At 44.5% G+C, this 18,721-nt stretch overlaps 1 protein-coding gene across 6 annotated transcripts in view; it reads left to right on the top strand.

The window, feature by feature from the left end:
• The window catches only part of LRP4 (LDL receptor related protein 4), an 83,739-nt gene that overhangs the window by 44,939 nt on the left and 20,079 nt on the right, over nucleotides 1-18,721 (top strand). For all 6 annotated transcript variants that reach the window (XR_005627101.1, XR_005627102.1, XM_039705415.1 and 3 more), the window contains exons 3-15: nucleotides 6,370-6,486; nucleotides 8,080-8,193; nucleotides 8,636-8,752; nucleotides 11,159-11,287; nucleotides 11,632-11,751; nucleotides 11,882-12,007; nucleotides 14,258-14,383; nucleotides 14,833-14,967; nucleotides 15,132-15,257; nucleotides 16,289-16,519; nucleotides 16,770-16,926; nucleotides 17,277-17,494; nucleotides 18,407-18,583. Coding sequence is in view for 4 of the 6 variants with exons in the window: in XM_039705415.1 (XP_039561349.1) it covers nucleotides 6,370-6,486; nucleotides 8,080-8,193; nucleotides 8,636-8,752; nucleotides 11,159-11,287; nucleotides 11,632-11,751; nucleotides 11,882-12,007; nucleotides 14,258-14,383; nucleotides 14,833-14,967; nucleotides 15,132-15,257; nucleotides 16,289-16,519; nucleotides 16,770-16,926; nucleotides 17,277-17,494; nucleotides 18,407-18,583 (1,893 nt within the window). In the remaining 2 variants the exon portion in view is untranslated. The remainder of the gene's footprint in view (nucleotides 1-6,369; nucleotides 6,487-8,079; nucleotides 8,194-8,635; nucleotides 8,753-11,158; nucleotides 11,288-11,631; nucleotides 11,752-11,881; nucleotides 12,008-14,257; nucleotides 14,384-14,832; nucleotides 14,968-15,131; nucleotides 15,258-16,288; nucleotides 16,520-16,769; nucleotides 16,927-17,276; nucleotides 17,495-18,406; nucleotides 18,584-18,721) is intronic.

Raw genomic sequence — 18,721 nt, 5'->3', positions numbered from 1 at the left:
ACTTACAAACCGCAATCTGCATCCTCTTTATATGGAGTCTTCTGAGATGCTAAAGCTATTTAAATTCTTTTCCAGCAATTGTATGGATGTGCAGCTCTGAGTTTTACAGGCAGGAATTATAATATCAAGTAGATGTCTCTGACTGGAAGAGTGAAGAGATGTGTTTGCAAGGAATCCCACCTTTCCACTGATCTGCTGCAAGCTAGTTTTAGAGTTACAGGATTTTCTTTTTTCTCCTGTGAATGTCCAAACTTTCCAGAGAAATAAATCTGCAATCATACCTTTTTAGAGTGTGCTTTTTTTCAGTGTATCACATGCTCATATGTATACTCTAATCCAATACAATGAGAAGAAATGAGTTCTGCCTACTTCCTTGGAAAGAGGAGAGGAAAATGGGAAGACATTGGACTGCTGGACTCCTAATAAAGCAAGAGACTGAAACAGGGTGGGGGTTAAGGTGAAAATTACTTTAGCAAGTCAAGATTCAGTCTTGCACCTGTGTCTATACAGTATTGCATATATGCTTCAGTAGTTGACTGGAATTTACTAAATTCTGTATTAATGCAATTTTCTAGCCTTGAATTGGTAATCTGTAATTTTGGTTAAAGAATAACAGCTTGAAATGCAGTGTGTAGTGTAAAAAAAAAGAAAGTGAGATACTTGGTATTGAGTGGAGTTACAACTGTGAAAAACAGGCGCAGACATGGGGAAACTCCTTTTGAGAGATTTTCAGTTTAAAATATGGTGTGTTTTACTTTGTTTGTATTTTTAATATTGTGTTGCACACTATAAAAGAAATAAGCACTTCCTGAGTTGATTGCACTAATTTTTTCCTCAACTGTCACTGTTTCTGCACATGCCAGGCACTTTACATTTGTATCAGTGTCCTTGGAACATCTGCCTCTCCATGGGTATTTTTATTAGTTTTGGGAGAGCCCTGCCTCTGCTTACCTGTGACAGAAATGGTTCTCCTTGCAAATTTGAAGCCCTGCTGTGATTGAAGCCAATTATTCCGTGACATGTTTGCTTCCTGCTCTGGATCATGTTTACAAGCCAGAGTGCTGTAGTAATAATAGCAATAAGTAACCTGCCAGCTGTCATGCCAGCTCCATAGACTTCGCCTGGTGTCAGCTCTCTGGCTTGCTGACAGCGTCTGGCTTGGGAGCGCTCAGTGCACATGCACAGGGTAGTTCAGCTGCCTTCCTGCCTTGTGCCAGCAGAGACTGCTTTGGGCTGTCCCTAACGAAAGCCGCATGCAAGAAGAGGAATGGTTTTCATTCTGCCCTCCTGCATGCCCTTTGAAGTCCCCATGGTGTGAATGAGTCCTACTTCCTGTGGCAAGGGTGAAAGGACAACTGAGTAAACTTGGCCTGAGGACTGATACATAGTTCTGTTTCTCATAAGATACACCAAATCTCCCCTTAACCATCCTCCCAGAAGAGCTTTCTGGCTCTGAATTTTGGATCTGTATCATACATAATTAAATTGTAAATGTGTTATTTTTCTGGGCACAGATGTGCTTGCTTACCTCTGTGCACAGTTGTACAATACTCCTTCATTTGAAAGGACTGAAGAAAAATTTACTTTTTACGTCAAAGATTACTGAAAGTGATCTATTGCTCTCATCTCATGGAGAAATCTACACAGTTCCTGTTGAGCTGCAGCTCATTCAAGCCCAGTTGAGGGTTTCTTCCTTGCCAGGCAGGACTGTCGCTATCACCTGCTCATCAGCCTCACAGAAACATTTTTAAGGTGAGGTTAGGATAAAAATCTCACAGGTCTTTTAATAAAATTAATGGAAACTTTGAAAGAATAATTTTCCTTCTGCCATTCGCTTAAGCAGGAGCTCTGATGCAAAGGCTCAGGTGAAGCTTCACTTCTAAACTTCAAGTTTTAAAATCTAGGAACTCTTGTCACGAGTTCAGTATTCTGTTGAAAGCACACCAGTTCCCTATCTGCAATTTTGTCATGTTACTGGGTCTGGAGTATGTATGTTTCCTTTAAAAGGCACCAGAATTAATGCAATGCCCCCTCAGGCAGAGTGCTTCTGATCAAAGGACTGTGAAAGATTGGATGCTGATAGTCTTTACATTTTTAAAATTTTTTTTTTCTTTTGACCCACAACATCCTTAAATACAGTTCAGCAGTGCAATAACATTTTACATTAAACTGGAACTAGATTTTCCAAGATGTTTGTTAGTAAAATGCAATGTCTCCTTTTTCTTCCTGAGGGTGGACTAACCTCCTTTATTTTTGTCCCTGGACTTTTTGCCTGCTGTGCTGCAGATCTCAGCAAACAGATCTGTTTGAGGGTATGTGTGTGTATATATGCACGAGTATGAACATAGCTGGGGCTCAGGCTGCACTTTTCTAATATAGGTAGTGTGATTTTTTTTTTGTATTTATTTTTTAAATTGACTTCTCATTCTTGTGAGTGGGAGTTTGTCTAATTAAGCAGCCAGTATTGTTCAAGCCTCTCTGCGTTCCAGAATTTTGAGCACCAGTTGCTTGCTGTCCTTGGGTACAAAGCAACCTGCTCACCACAAGCAACAGGGATAAAGTGTTGAAAGGACAGTGGGACGTGATTCAGTCTGTGTTTCACCTTATAAACTTCCCTTTTCCCCTGCCCTCCCCCTTCTCCTTCTGCTTGGCAATAAAAGAGTGTCCTGTGTAATAGGAGTTGGGAGAGGGGGAGGAATAGCAGGCTTATGATAGACCTAGCTTTGCTGAACCATTGGATGATGTCCAGTGTGACCATGCAGAGGGATGAGCTCAGGGAAATGGTTGGAAGTTCAAAGGCCTTTTTGTATTGCTCACTGTCAGTTGACAGATGTGCTCTCTTTAGCTGTTGCTGCCCAGCCTAGTTCTTCCCACTGACTCCCCTTCCTTGGGTTTGCTCCCCATCCTGCCTCTGGCTCTGCCTGGAGAGGCAAGTTAGTACCTGTCTGTCTGGGCATTTGCCTGCTTTCAACTCCATCCTGGGACTTGCCTTGGCTCATCTCTCTTAGGGAAATATTGTTTCTTTGCATTGATAAGGAGAGATCAAGCTGGAATTGAGCAGAGAAGGGGGGTTGAGGCTTAACTGTGTTTACTGTTGGTATAGCCTAATCCTACTGTGAGTGCTGGTTAAAGCATCTTACTACAATCTATGATTCCTTTCTTATCAGGGGAAGCAATGCCTATGAAGGACTTGCAGCTGTTTCAGAAACTAATAGATATCCTTCATTTTACAGGTTGGAAAAGGGAGGACAAGAGGCAGAACTGTCCCAGGGTCATGCATCAATATCAAGATGGGATGAGAATATGGGGATTCAGTTTCTAGTCTTCTTGATGCTAATCCAGCTTGTTCCTCCAGCAGGATGAAGAGGTCTTATTCCACCTCTGTCAGTGAAAAGAGTTCTTGCTGCTTCATTTGTATTTCATGTGCCTACCTTGTGACTATGGCTTTTAAAGTTAGCTGTATGAGTAAAAGCAATACACTTACCAGACTGTATAGCTGCTCCATTATGTCAGAACAAGACATAGAGATGGTTGTTTGAGTGTCCTAAGTGTGACCTCCTAACTTTTGAATTTCCTCTTAACTTGAAATTTCCAAACACTTTGGATGTATTTACAACAGTATTAAACATTCACTGTGGGCTAGTGATATGGCCTTGGCTTTAACTCTATAGAAATAAAGGTCATCAAAATATGAGGTGATGAATGGCCAACAGAAGAACTGATTAGTAGCAACCCTAGAGCAAAGGGCTGTGCATTGAAACTGGAGCCTGATGTCCTTAGAACAAATAGAAGGAAACTGGAATGTTTTTGTGTAAGCATTGTGCTTTTTAGTGGGAAGAAGGGATTGAGAGGGCAGAGCTAGAAAGAGGGGGATTAGGAAGATTGCCCCCATGTGAAAGCTGCTCCCAGAATTTCTTGCATTTTCTTTTGAAGCATCTGTTTCTGACCATTATTAGATTCAGGTTACAGGTTTATGTGGATCCCTGCCCTGATCCCATTGGCAGTTCCTCTGCTCTATGAGACATCATCCCTCATTCATTAGTTTGGGTTTTTTGGTCTCAAGTGTGTTTGTGGTTTTTCTTCCTCCTTTAAAGGAGAGCTCCTGTAGAAGGAGATTTAATCCCACCCTGCCCCCACCCCAGTGTTGTCTGGGCTAGCACACACTTGCTCTCTGCTGGGTTAGGGAATTTGGTCCTCCTTTGTGTATGGCAGTTTGTGTTTTGCTCTCTTCCCCTGCACTTAAAGCTTGATTTTTATATCTAGGGGCAGTATGAAATTGGCTGAACTGTTCCCTGTAGGGGTGGAATTTCATTTTATGTTGTTAGCTCATGAAGGGATGCAGCAGTTCAGTGGGATAATGGTATCTGCTCTGAACCAGCGCTAATGGCTTAACCCTCTGGGAGCCTGAAGAATTCTCCCCTGGAGAGTGAGCATGCAAATTCCCTTCCAGGTGGCTCCTGTGCAGTCCTTTGGTGATTAGTCATGCTAAAGCATATGCTGGGAGGATGGTCTTAGTCCTGAAATTGTAGCTGAGGCCAGGGAAGGTTTTTCTCAGCGTGCAGTGTTTGGAAGTTGTTCTTAGGGGAGAGAGGTCTGATCTGTGGGACTGATCGTCTGAGTCCAAAAATGTCCTGGTTTTATTTGGAAGCAGAGTTTGGAAAGTGGAGAGTTTTCTACTTCTGGTTGCCCTGAGGAAGAAGACAAAATTCCTTCTTCATTTTGCTGCAGCAAACCTGAGAAAGTGAAATATAAGAAAAGGGGTCAGCTATTGGAAGATCAGGATGCTGTCAAACCTGTAGAGGGAAAATACAGATTTTTGTGCTTCCATCTCCTTCATACCCTTCTAGGGCCTAGAAGTAGCTGGATATGAGATGGATAGATGTCTGCATGGGGTAGCCTGGACCTGATGGGAAGGACCTTTTCCCAAGGGCCAGTGCCAAATTCTTTGAAGGTTGAGAACAATTACATCTGTAGTGATGTCCTCAGATACAGAAATGCCTGCCACACTACAGGAACAACTGAGAAGATGATCTGAATTTGTGGTTAGAAAAATACATGTTAGAGAAAGTCTGAATTTATCTGCCCTAATATATTCTTAGAGAGGGGGGCTTTTAGGACAGGCCCTTGGTGAAAAATGTTGGACGACTTCCCATGGAGAGCAGTGAATGATTTAGTGTGTATAATACATACTTCTTTAACAGGACACTGGTGGCAGTCCTGGGCTAAGGGGAAACTGAGGGTTGAGAAAGCTGTAAAAACTGAAAATGTGACTATTTGTTCACCTTATTAAATCATCCTGCTTTTGTATGTGGCTGCTGTCTTCACCTTCCTTTTTTACCCACCTCCCTCCACTCTCACTCCCACCTCCAGGATAGTGTTGGCAGGAAAGGGAGTAGCAGCATAGCAGAAAAGGGCTGGCCTGCCTGGTGACAGATGGGAATTGCTGTCGGCAGGCTGGGCTGGGATGAAAGGGTTTCAGGCAGTAGCCTTTCTAGCCCTCGCCCCGTCACTTCACCGAGCAAATGCTGTTCTTTGGAGAACACACCTGTCAGGAACAGTCTCGTGCAGCCCCTTGCTTACCACAGCTGGCAGCACTTAAAAGCATTCACCTCTCGGAGTTGAGTGTTCCTCTCATCTGTGGGGGAAAGAACAGGAATGATGTTCCCCCTTGAATTCCAGCTTTATGGCTCCAGGCCTCTTCAGACACTGTGGATTTTGTGGTTCCACTCCATTGCAAACAGACTCTTGTGTAGGCAAGCATCATCCCATGTCTGTCCCCTTCTTCCATCTCTTCTGGATGGAAACCTTGAGCAGGCTTTGGATTCTGTTGTCCACACCTGAGGTACAGAAAATTATCCCCATCAGTGGATTCCTGCTTCTCAGCTTCTCCTTGCAGATTTCTCAGGTAAAAAACCTGACAGAGTCCCTATGCTGAAACACACTGTAGCATGTTACTTCATAAAGTCAAAACATTGCTTCTGATAGTTCTCACTCTAAGGAGCTTGCTGTGTAATAGAAACAGGATGGACTGCCCTGGGAAGCACGCAGGAAAGATGTAGATAGTTTAATTTTGCTTGTTGTAAACCAAGTGCAGTTATGGGAGGACAGCAGGCTCAAGGATGAAAGAGGAAAAAGGAACTCAATTGTGACAGCTTTGTTGTGGAAAGGTCAGTGTTTCTCTGGGGAAGAGAAACTGCCAAGGTACAGACCTACCCTGATCCCCTCTCTAAGGAACAGCTCTTCCTGATGACTTGAAATTTTGTCTTTTGTTTCTAAGAGATTTAGCTTTATTCCCTCAGGAGGGAAGGAATTTTGTTTTCAGGAAGGAAGCTGGTTGCAGCTCCATGAGGTGTTTCTTTGCTCTTTCAGTGCTGCCCACATGCTCCCCCTTGGACTTCCACTGTGACAATGGAAAATGTATCCGCCGGTCGTGGGTCTGCGATGGAGACAATGACTGTGAGGATGACTCTGATGAGCAGGACTGCCGTAAGTCACCTGTCTGAGGGAAGAGGGTGGGTGCAGTGCCTGCCTGCTGTGACTGGGGAAAGTTGACCCTTTTTAAAACAGGAATGTAAGATTCTATCCACTGAATTGGACCACTGGCTTGTAATAAGCTATATTCTGCCTGTGACAGAGGTGTGTACCTGTAAGCCCTGCTGCCTTGGCACCTGGCTTGCTGTTCAGCTGCCTGTCTTGGGGGAGGGGATGCTTCTCCATCCAGCTGTAGAACCGTTTATGCCCTGCAGCCTTGCTAGTTAATGTCCCATGAAGCACTTCCCTGAGCTGGGCTCTTCATGCCCTCCCCTGTTAGTGGAAACACCTAACCCCTGCCAAATCCTACTGAACTGCCTGTCTGGCTGACTTCCTGTGGCCTCAGGTTCCACTGTCTGACTTTTCTGCGGTGCTGGCCTGTCACCAGCATCCTGTCCCTTCAAACAGGGCTCCTTGAGGAGAGGGAGGTGCTGTAGGGATACTGCCTACACAGTTGTGTGCATGGTGCTCCAGAGTGACTCTGTTGGAGGAGCCCCATCTGAAGAAATGTAGGAATAAAGCTCTTGACTGTAAAGTATTCCATGTCCACTACATGCATGGAAATGAGTTCACTTCCTGATCAGTTTATCCCTGATCTTTGCCTGCCTTTTTGGGCAAAGAACTGGGAAGTAAAGTTCAGGGGTTGACATCCTGTGTGATGCTCTGAAATGCAGGACTAAGCTCAGTTTTCCAGTCCATTCAAATATATTAATGAAGGAAAAGATGTGTAGGTCTGAGTCTCTTTGGTTTTCTGTTTTTCATAAAAACTTGAAATGCCCTCATATGTAAGACAACAGTTGAGAAGGGTGTGATCAAAAGATTTGGAGACCAATGAAAGGAGAAAGACAAGGTTCTGTGCATGAGAGATTCCTGGAGGGGTTATTCAGGCTAGCAGTAACCATAGGAGGGTTTCTGTTGGACTGGAATCCTCAGGTGCTAAATTTGCAGTCCCTTTCCTTTCCTTACTTGTCTGCAGACAAGCTTCCTTAGGAGGCTGGCAAGGAGAGTGGAAGTAGGCTGCAAATACTGAAGTGTTTACAAGAAGAAGTTCAAATTTTCTCTCTCCCTCTTCAGTGAACATGTCCTTTGTTTTGAAGACAGCTTTGACATTATTGTGAAAAGAGGGTGGAAATAGAACACTGCTAGCAGTTATCTGTTAGATAATGATAGAGACTATTAACTCATTTAAAAAGAGGCTTGGATTACCTTTTTTCTGTGTGGGATTATCTTGAGTCTGGCTTGGGACAGAGCTAGAATACATACCAGCATAGGATGGGTGGCTTCATCTCTCTGTTCCAACTACTTCCTTCAACCTAAACCTCAAGTTTTAGAGCCTGCTGTACTGTTGGTATATGAATGGAGTGGAAAAGAGACACTCAAGAAATCCCCCAGTGGCTCTCCTGGTATTTGTTAGGAGAATCAACTCTCCAGCATCACTGTGTCCTTGGAGGATGATGTTGCTTGACTTGTAACATGTCAGATATTTGGTGTTCTGCAAGCTAAATCCTCTTGCCTTGCCTTCACCTTATCCCTGTTATGTCCTTGCAGCTCCAAGGGAGTGTGAGGAAGATGAGTTCTCATGTCAGAATGGATACTGCATTCGCAGCCTGTGGCACTGTGATGGTGACAATGACTGTGGGGACAACAGTGATGAGCAGTGTGGTGAGTTAATATAAATACTGCCCTCACAGTACTTTAAAAGGAGTTGTCCAGACTGTGCAATTCTAGGATTCCCAGAACATGGCTAAGACTCCCAGCTGGCTTTTCTGGGCTGAACTGATGGGATATTCCAATCCAAGGGCTGGCTATTTAGGATCTTGGGCTATGTGCCTTACCTGCCAGGCAAAAAAAAAAAAAAATCGCTTGAGACCTTTCATTCCTTAACGTGGCATTGTGAAGTCCCCTTGGATTCCTGTTGAATCCAGCACTCTGTGTTGTTCAGTGAACAATGATGGTTTTGCTCAGTCCCTGCCTGACATGGGTATGTATGGTTTCATGAGCAGTCTTGTTTGTGGGTGCCCTAGGAGCTTCAGGAGCATGGTGTGGTGCTTTCCTGGGTACTCTGTGAAAAGCCAAGGCTTTGTTTGCATTGCTGTCTCTGCAGATATGAGAAAGTGCTCAGAGAAGGAGTTCCGTTGCAGTGACGGCAGCTGCATAGCTGAGCACTGGTTCTGTGATGGGGACACAGACTGCAAGGATGGCTCAGATGAAGAGAACTGCCGTGAGTGCTTTTCTTTGTAATCACAGGAAATAGCCCTTTGGACCTGCTCTTGCCTTGGGTTTTGGCATGTTTTCTGCAGCAGAGATCAAAAACAAGTTAGTTCTGCCTGTACTGGCAGCTATGCTACCTTCTGCTGCCTACCCCAGAGGGCACAAAAGAGTGGTGCCTCTCTTGTGTTACCTCGCAGGCATACGTCATCTGTGCTGTGCTGCTTCTCTTCCTTCCCATAGCTGTGACCTTGAGTCAGAGCTGGAGGTTTATGCTTTACTGAATATAGCTCTCTATAAAACTGGAGGCGTTGAAGGGCAGCTGGAAGGCGAGAATACTATTCCCTTCTTTTTCCTCTTGTCTGATTCCAGACTGAAATTTTGGAAGTGGAGGGGTACTCTGCTTATTGAAACCACCCTCAGGTACTGCATATTGAAGAAACCTCCTACCTGCCCAGTCTCTTTTCACTTAAATGCTTTTTGCAGAATGTTGCCCAGCAAGTGACTGATGCTGAAGGAGGGGGGTGGTTTTGGGGCAGGAAAACCCACAACAGTTGTTTCCTTCTTCACCTTCACAGGCTTGTAGCAAGTGGGACAGGAGTTTGTGTCCCTTTCTAATCCACACTGCCTCTCTCCTGAGTCTGTGAGCACTGTCCATGTCTCTGGAACTTGCAGTGGTCCCTTCCCCCTCCCTGCTCTCAAAGGCATTTTGCAGAATTTGTTCTAGATAGCAGGAAACTTCAAAAGGCTCTGGGAGGGGGATGAGGGCCGCCAGCTCCTGAAGGGCAGGGGGAGTGGATGCATGGGGGAGGTGTCTTTTATCTTTCCAGATAATGAGACTTGGCAGAAAGCCAGGGGCTGCAAACATTTCTGAGCCAGGAAAGGACTCTAAGAGGAAGCCAGCCTCTCTCCCTCTCCTTTCGCTCTCTGCCTTTCTCGTTCCCTTGCCTGTCACTTCAGCGAAGGCCATGAATAGACCCTCAGGAAGGCAAGAGAGATGTTCCAACGTTGCCTCCTGTGGGAGTGGAGGGGCACCCAGAAGTGGTGTCCCTGTTTCTCTAAGCTGAAATGCTATTTCAGTCCTAGCTGTCAATTGTCTCTATAAGACATTTTAAGTAACTTGCTAAGAAGTTCAGTTTGGCTACCTCCTGTTCTTTTATCTTCATCCATGTGGTTGTCATTTTTTTCTTATCTACAATCATGTTTGTCATTCATCTGGGACAAGGTGGGATTATACTCCTCTTTCTTGTCTGGGTTTTTTTCTTTTTGTTTCTTTTGGGGATGTGTGTGTTATAATTGAATCATATAGCATGATAATGTAAGTCACAGATTTAATTTTCTCAAGGAAACTGAAACACTCAGGCTCCTTTGATGAAGGACACATAAACACACATTTTCATATCAAGCCACTGACACTCACTGAATTAAAGCTCTTAGCTCATGCCTTCAGGCTGTGCCTATTTCTTCAAGTTGGACAGGCAGGTGTAGTTCACTTCCAAGACTACTCTTTCTTTGCAGTCTTTCTTTTCCTTTTTGTTTAATAGATTTTTATTCAGAACTCCTCAGTTGGGAGACTTGTATATCTGAAACATACAGTGCATTCTCCAGATAGTATGAGAATATGTGTCAGATTCTGTTGTGTGGGACTCAAAATATTTTTCATGCCTTCCCACTTAGTGTACTGTTGAACAGAAAACAGTAGGCAAATCCTTGACTATTCGTTTGTTTGGCTTTGCCCAGGGTCATCTCTCTGGCAGTGCTCCTTACTGAATAGGCATGGTTGTTTTGGCCAGAGTTTGAGAGGAAAGGGAGGGGGCAATCCTCAAAGGTCAGGTGCTGGCCTGGACACCCTGCTGCTTGCTTGCTTCCTTGGGTCTTCAAGTGCTTATTTTTGTTAAAATTTTAAAGCAATCATTCCCTAGTTTAACCTTGCATTCTGACATGCCGCAGTCCTTGATATGGAGCTATCCCTAAGGTTTCTTTATTTTTCTGTTTTTCCATCTACCTTTTTTCAGATTTATTAAACAATTTAAACAACTTTTTGGCACTAACACTTAGTGCTTTGAGCATAAGATGGAAGGTGACACTCTTGGGTCCTTTTTGAGGCTTTCCCATCAATTCTTCATTCATATATTTTTGCTTCTCTAGAATTTAACAGCTCTTGAAAAGTTCCATCTTTATAGCCTAATATCCTATGTAACTTTTTTTAAAAATTGTATTTGCTGGATTGTCTGCATGAGTGTCTTTATATATGAGTTTAACCTGCTTTTCAATGAAGCAAAACCAGCATTCCTCTGTAATACAAATCATGCAGAGATAAGCAGCAATGAATACTTGCCAATTCATTATGGGACTGAAAAGGTTGCCTCTAAACTGTGCCTTGTCACCTCACATATTTTTTCTTTGATTCCCTTGTTAGCATCAGATGTTCCAGCTGCCACCTGCAGCTTGGAGGAGTTCCAATGTGCATATGGACGCTGCATCTTGGACATCTACCACTGTGATGGTGATGATGACTGTGGGGACTGGTCTGATGAATCTGACTGCTGTAAGTTAGCACAGGGTGATGTCCATGTCCAAGAATCAGAGCTGCAAACCTAAATGCATTTTGAGTTGTCTGGAGAAGGGGTTACAGTGTAGATGGTAATCTAATGTTCACACATAAGCTGGCTCCTTCATTATTAGGGGTTTTGTTTAACTCTGGAAAGTGAGAATAGTGATGAGAACTGTGTAGTCAGTGAACTTCTGCTTACAAGAATTACTACAGTTTCCAGAAGAAATCTACTCAGGACCAAATACCTTAATAATGGGTGGTAAGGGTGAAACTGAAGAGCTTTGGGGATTATTACATTGGTCTGAGTTTGCTCTTTTTGTGTTTTATCATCTCTGCAGCATCTCACCAGCCTTGTCGCTCTGGAGAGTTCATGTGCAACAGTGGCTTGTGCATTAATGCTGGCTGGAGGTGTGATGGCGACTTCGATTGTGATGACCAGTCAGATGAGAGGAACTGCAGTGAGTGCTGGGAACTGGTGGAAACATTCTGTTTCTGTGGATGCCAAAGAGTGTTTGGGATGGTTAGCTTTGGAATTGGGTCTCTTCTGGTCCTTCTTGCTCATCTGATGTTCCTTTTTTGGGCCCTCAGCTACATCTATGTGCACAGCAGACCAGTTCCGCTGCAAGTCAGGACGCTGTGTCCGTCTGTCCTGGCGTTGTGATGGGGAAGATGACTGCTCTGACAACAGTGATGAGGAGAACTGTGAGAACACAGGTTTGGCCTGCTACTTTTCTGCTTAATAGCTAATTAAGTTTCCTACATCCTGACGGTAGTAGGTAGTAAAGTCTCTTTTGTATTGTTCCAGGGACTTGAGCCTAGAGTTTCTGTCCTTCCCAGAGAATGGGATCTGTAGGCTGTCTTATATGCTTGCCAACTTGTGCAAGTCTGTGTGCTTACAAGTTAGATGAAGGTGTTTTCTGGTCAAGTATCCTCCTGTCTTGTGCCTACACTGTGAATTACCACAGAGCTCTGGGACAATTCCATTCAGACTTGGAAACATCAATAATGTACCGAGTTACTACCTTTGTCACACGGGCTATACAAACTTATGCCTTCGAGGTAGTTCTGGATAGCTTTCCTGTTGCATTGTGAAGTTGCTGAACAATTCTACCAGACAGTGGAATCAAGAAGGGCATTTAATGGAAGAGAAGAACAAAACGTTTGTTTTAGAGGATTAAAGGTGTCATCTTCCCCCTTAGATTTTTGCTCAGGAGTTACTCTGTCTAGTATTCATTTCACATATTGCTGTTCCTTTGTGTGATAGTGGTTATGGGGAGCAGGAGGGTTTCAACACATCCTAGTGTTATGGTAGGATTCAAGGAATGTGTAGAATCTGCTCTTTTCCTTAAGGTCTTCAGGCTGCCTATAGGTTTTGTTAGGTTTTGTTGAGGACTAGAGTGTGCTGGTCCATGAATTCATCCTAGTCAGTGGAGCCCAGCCATGTGTACTGATCCTTCTGCATCAGTGTATTCTGAACAGTGGTTTTAGGGGTGACAAAATGGATTTTTGAAACTGTACCTCTTGTTTTGGGGCTGCTGAGGAGTGGAGAGTGGCTGTTCCATGAGGACAGCTGAGCTCAGAGGACCTGGAGAAGCACACTTTGTAGTCATTTGAGAGCAGCTGCTCTTGATCGGTCAGCTGTTGTGAGCATCAGTGTGGTGGTCCTGGAAAAAGCAGTTGTACTTAAACACAAGCTGGTAGCCCTGTTTCCTTATCCTCATAACAAAGGTATTTAGAGATACTGAAAGAAGCCAAGTCAAATTTCCAGAGCCACTGAAATTCACTATCTCCATATCAAACCAAGCACAATGTACAGTTACTGTAAGGTTATTTGTGCAGTTAGGTCTATGGTGAAAATTAAACTGTTTTTTCCCGGAAGTGTACTTGCTCATCTAAGCGACATAGTGTGGTGTTCCAATGTCTGAAGCAAGAGTTAAAATCCCCTTGGCCTTAGAGCAGAGTTATATTTTTATTGGCCATAGAGAAGATTCCTAAGATACTAGGCAATCAGCTGGTGTAAGGATCTTTATGTTTGATATGACAAATGAAGTCCAAGTTTCAGAATCCTTCATATACAGTATTCCTCTGCTCTGGAAAGTGAATCTGCATGTTGTCTGGTTTTATGTTCCCACTTGGTATGTCTGTAGTTCTTAACTGTACTTGTTAATCTCACAACTACCCTTTTCCACACTGTTTACAGGCAGTCTGCCAATCTGATTGTTTCTCTGCTGGGAACTATATTGTCCTATTATCTTTGTAAGATTATCAGAGGATGATGATTTAGGGACCGCTAATCAAGTTAGCTCAAGAAGTACAAGAAGTAAGAGGCAACAGGACAGTACAATTACTGCTGAAGAAACAATCAGATTGGCAAAGTCCCTACAAACAGTATTACTTTGCTTACAAGAATTCAGTACAGTCCCCTTGCCAACAGCAGAAGTTGAAGCGTGTAGGTCATGTGAAATCCTTTTGCCTGAACCTAGATTTCAGGGATGCATGAAAATCTTATTCCAAGTCCATCAAAGTACAGTTAGGGCTAGACAAGATGTTCCTTTCTAGGCAGGCTTAAGATCCATAGCTGTGCTGGTGTGACAGACCAGATTATGAAAGTGAGAAACAGACTCCTCATTTGCATATGCTGAGTAGGATTGTGGATTCTGGAACCGAAGGGAGCTAAGCCAGAACCTTCCAGTCATTTTAAGAGAAACTAGTCAGATAACTTCACAGTAAAGCTGTGGACGCAGACTGGCAGACAGTTTGCAGACCTCCAAATCAGCATAAAAATATGTGGAGCAGTAAGGACTGCTAGATGAGCTGAATTCAAAGGAAGAGGAAGTAATGGATTTGTGCTCATATGAAAAGTTTGTAGCAGATCTTGGAAAATGTTCTGTATTCTTTTCTTCATTGTGACTATTGTTCCATCAGTAAGCTGTGATGTGCCACTTTTCCCTTCTTCTATTGCAGGCACCCCTCAGTGTGCCCCAGACCAGTTCCTGTGTGGGAACGGGCGTTGTATTGGCCAGAGGAAGCTGTGCAATGGAGCAAATGATTGTGGAGATGGCAGTGATGAGAGCCCACATCAAAACTGCCGTAAGTCCTCCCAAGTTCAGTCTTAGACATAAATGGAGGCCCATTAATGTGTGGGAGTCTATCTGGTGTTACTGAAGAATGTGTGTAGGAAAGGAAGTCTGAGCTGTGATAGTGGGGACAAGTTAAAGATTGAGGAAAAAAACCTTGTTGGTTTTGTCAATTAAAGACTGCACATGAGGAAAGATGGGGAAAAAATTATGATCTCAGATATCACCATTTGTCTGCAGAGACACTGAATCCTAAAAACACGTTAATCTGAGCTCTGTTGTCCCATTCAGTTGTGGCCTGCAGAGGAGATCTCTGGCTGCAAAGAGGAAGCTTCCAGCACAGCTTGTGTCCTCCCCCTCTTGTTCAGCCTGCTTTGAAGGGTGACTGCTGCCTAACAGCTGAAGGCAAGAGCAGCTGCTTTGTGGTTTCAGCTCAGTTATCTTCACATGTTTCTTCCGCAGGTCCACGAACAGGGGAGGAGAATTGCAATGTCAACAATGGTGGCTGTGCTCAGAAGTGCCAGATGGTACGAGGGATGGTGCAGTGCACTTGCCACACAGGTTACAGGCTCCTGGAAGATGGCCGATCATGCCAAGGTGGGTTTTTAGAGCAGTAGCCTCCTCCCTGCTCATTTGGTATGTTTGAAAGTGGTGGCTATGATAGGGTGAAAATCAGAGTATGAAAGGAGATGCAATCTATCAGTGAGATTTTTGGGTTTGTTGATGATCTATCTAATGGTAACTTTCTCTGTAACATGCAGATGTGAATGAATGTGCTGAGGAAGGCTACTGCAGCCAAGGCTGTACCAACAGTGAAGGAGGCTTCCAGTGCTGGTGTGAGCAAGGCTACGAGCTGCGACCTGACAAACGTAGCTGCAAAGCTCTAGGTAAAGGGGAGTTCAACCTAACAACACAGCTGGTGTGTGTCTGTTGGTCCAGTTATCATAATTATGTCTTTAGTGCTTCACTGGCAGCATTGTGCTGTTCACCAAACAAACATGTGAAGGAAAGGAGGTACCTGGATTTGTGTTAGATATGCCCACGCTGTTGATAAATGTTAGTGAAAACTTTGTGTGATTTTGACCATGGAGAGAGGTACTACACTGTTTCCTTTCTCTGCCAGGGTGATAGCCCTTGCCTTTTCTTCCTAGTATTTTGTCATTCATTGTGACTCAGAACCAGGGCAAAACAAGCTTTCTGTCTCTGTTCAGGAAGTTTCTTGTCCTTTCCAATGAGTGAGATTGTATCACAGCTCCTTGTGGTTTGACCCTTTATGCTGGTCACTAATCCTGAATGCTGTAAATGGCTGCTGTATGGAGATCTGCTGGGTTTTTTTTAAAGATATCTGTACACTCTAACTTTTCCTCCTCTAATGTAGGAGGTGAGGAATTAGAAATTTCACTTAAAGACTTCAGATTTCATTAGGAATTCCCCTAGTGATATCCATAAAGGATGTTGATATTTTGGAGATGGTTTTTTGCAGTGGAAATACCTGCTGAGTTTATACCTGGCTGAGGCAGATTTCAACTGTGTCCTGTCTGTATTAGAAGGTGTAGTAGAGCATGTGTGTTTGCATGGCTAGGAAATGCATATAGGAAAAAGAAACTCTAGTCCAGCTGCCAAGTGGCTGTATAGTGATATGGCTTCAGAGGCTGAGGGGAGGCAGGCTTAGGTAGGATCTGGAATGATTGCTTCTTGCTGAGTTAATGTTTGCCAGGTTTAAAACTGCTCATCTTTGAGTTAGGACTATGTATAGAGGATGTAAAAACAGCTCTCTGAAGTGTTTTGCACTTGAGGGTTGATTTCTGCTGCCAGTACTGCAAAACTCTGTTCTGGGACTTGGTGCAGAGGGCATGGTAGGCAGGACCCAGTCAAATGCTGTCAAATACTCCAATGCTGTCTTCCTGTATTTTCTTAGGGCCAGAGCCTGTGCTGCTCTTTGCCAATCGAATTGATATCCGACAAGTGTTGCCTCATCGCTCTGAGTATACGCTGCTCCTGAACAACCTGGAGAATGCCATTGCCCTTGATTTCCACCACAGCAAGGAGCTGGTGTTCTGGTCTGATGTCACGCTTGATCGCATCATGAGGGCCAATCTGAATGGTAGCAATGTGGAAGAGGTGGTTTCCACAGGGCTGGAGAGCCCAGGTGAGTCACCACAAAAAAGGCAGTGGTATAGGGTGGAGGAAAGTGTGACCCAGCATTCAGAAAAAAGTGTATCTCCCTGAGGAAGGGTATAGGTTGGATGGAATGGGTGTTATGTGAGTGTTGCCCTGGAGTTAATCTTGGCTAGCAGGAGAAGAAACTGGGCCTCCTCTGAAGTGGACAGAGAAAGGGAACTATTTTTTCTGTGCAGATCCATGGTTTCATTCTGTGCTTAACTCTCTCTTGTACATAGGTGGGCTTGCTATTGATTGGATCCATGACAAATTATACTGGACAGACTCTGGAACATCTCGAATTGAGGTAGCAAACTTGGATGGCACTCACAGGAAAGTGCTTTTGTGGCAGAACCTGGAGAAGCCCCGAGCAATTGCCCTACATCCTATGGAGGGGTGAGTGAAAATATGAGAAACCAGGGGGAAACCCCAGTGGGCCCTCCATGTACATGCTTTCTGTTGAACATTGAAAACCCCATTCTTGGTCACAAAGGTTACCTTGGGGCTGAAGACTTGAGTTGGTACTGACAGTTTGGGAAACCTGGCAATGCTCTGACCCTTCAGAGCGTTAAAAATGCTCTGCAGTTTTCAGCAGGCTGGGTGTTACTTTTTACTTCTCCAATGGCTGTGACCCAGTCTCATGCTCGAGGTCACAGGACTGATGTTGCTTTGCCCTGACAGGGAGTGATGTTGAGTACAGTATGTGGGCCACAAGTTTTCTAGCTGTCTTTCCCTGTCTCTTCCAGTACTATCTATTGGACTGACTGGGGCAACACTCCCCGCATTGAGTATTCCAACATGGATGGCTCTAATCGGCGCATCATTGCGGATACACACCTCTTCTGGCCCAATGGACTGACCATTGACTATGCAGGACATCGAATGTACTGGGTGGATGCCAAACATCACGTCATTGAGAGGGCTGACCTTGATGGACGCAATAGGAAGGCTGTTATTAGCCAAGGTAAGTAACAGGCTTTCTCCAGGGAGTGCTTTCTGCAGTAAAGACCACAGAGTAGCACAGTGCTGATCTGAGTTTGAGACACTGGCTCCTGCATCTGTGCTTGTCTCCTGTTCTTCCACTGTGGTATGAATTCTCTCACTATTGAGGGATGGATTTTGCCATCTAGTCATCAGTGGCTGCATCAAAAGCAGGTTGAGGGTGGTGACTCTGCTCTTGTGAGACTCCACCTGGAATGCTGCATCCATCTCTGGGACTCCAAACATAAGAAGAATGTGAAACTGTTGGAGGAAGTCTAGAGGAGGGCCACAAAGTTGATAAGAGGGATTGGTGTACTCCCTTACAAAGATTGGAAAGAAAGTTGGAGCTGTTCAGCCTGGAGAGGAGAAGGTTGTGTGGAGACCTCATTTCAACCTTCCAGTATCTGAAGGGAACCTACCAGGAAGCAGGAAAGGGACTCTTCATCAGGAACTGTAATGTTGAGACAAGGAGTACTGGATACAAATTAAAAAGAAGGGGAAATTCAGGTTATGTATTAGGAAGACATTTTTTACTTGTGAGGATGGTGAAGTGGTGGAACAGGTTGCCCAGGGAGGTTACGAATGCCCCAGCCCTGGCACTGTTCAAAGCCAGGTTGGATAAAGCCTTGAGCAACCTGGTCTAGTGGGAGGTGTCACTGCCTGTGGTGTGGGGATTGGGGCTAGATGATCTTTAAAGTCTATTTCAGCCCCCTAATGTTCTGTCTATGATTATAGGACAGCAGAGAGGAATTGTCTTTTAAATTAGTGTGAAGTGTATTTGAGCAGCCTGAGTGTGGGGAAGCCTAAGGGGCAAAGAAAAGAGTATTCCTTGTCTCCCTGCTAGCCTGAGTCATGTTAGACACGATCATATTCCTGTATTGGATGTCTGTTGCAGGTCTCCCACACCCATTTGCTATCACTGTGTTTGAGGACAGTCTGTACTGGACAGACTGGCACACCAAGAGCATCAACAGTGCCAACAAATTCACAGGCAAGAACCAGGAGATCATCCGCAACAAACTCCACTTCCCTATGGACATCCACACGCTGCATCCTCAGCGGCAACCAGCAGGTAACTGCAGAGCGGGTAGAGACTCATTTGAGCCACAACCTGAAGCCATCAGGTGGACACACCCGTGCCTGTGCCCGGGGCTGTGGCAGAACTTGCTCCACCGCCCTCGCCCTCTGTTGAGGTCGCTCAGGCAGTATC

The sequence above is a fragment of the Passer montanus genome, unplaced genomic scaffold (genome assembly GCF_014805655.1).
Source record: "Passer montanus isolate IOZ18808 unplaced genomic scaffold, ASM1480565v1 scaffold18, whole genome shotgun sequence".
In the NCBI taxonomy this organism is placed as follows: domain Eukaryota; kingdom Metazoa; phylum Chordata; class Aves; order Passeriformes; family Passeridae; genus Passer; species Passer montanus.
The sequence above is the reverse complement of the archived record's forward strand: the minus strand, read 5'-3'. Positions and strand labels throughout refer to the sequence as shown.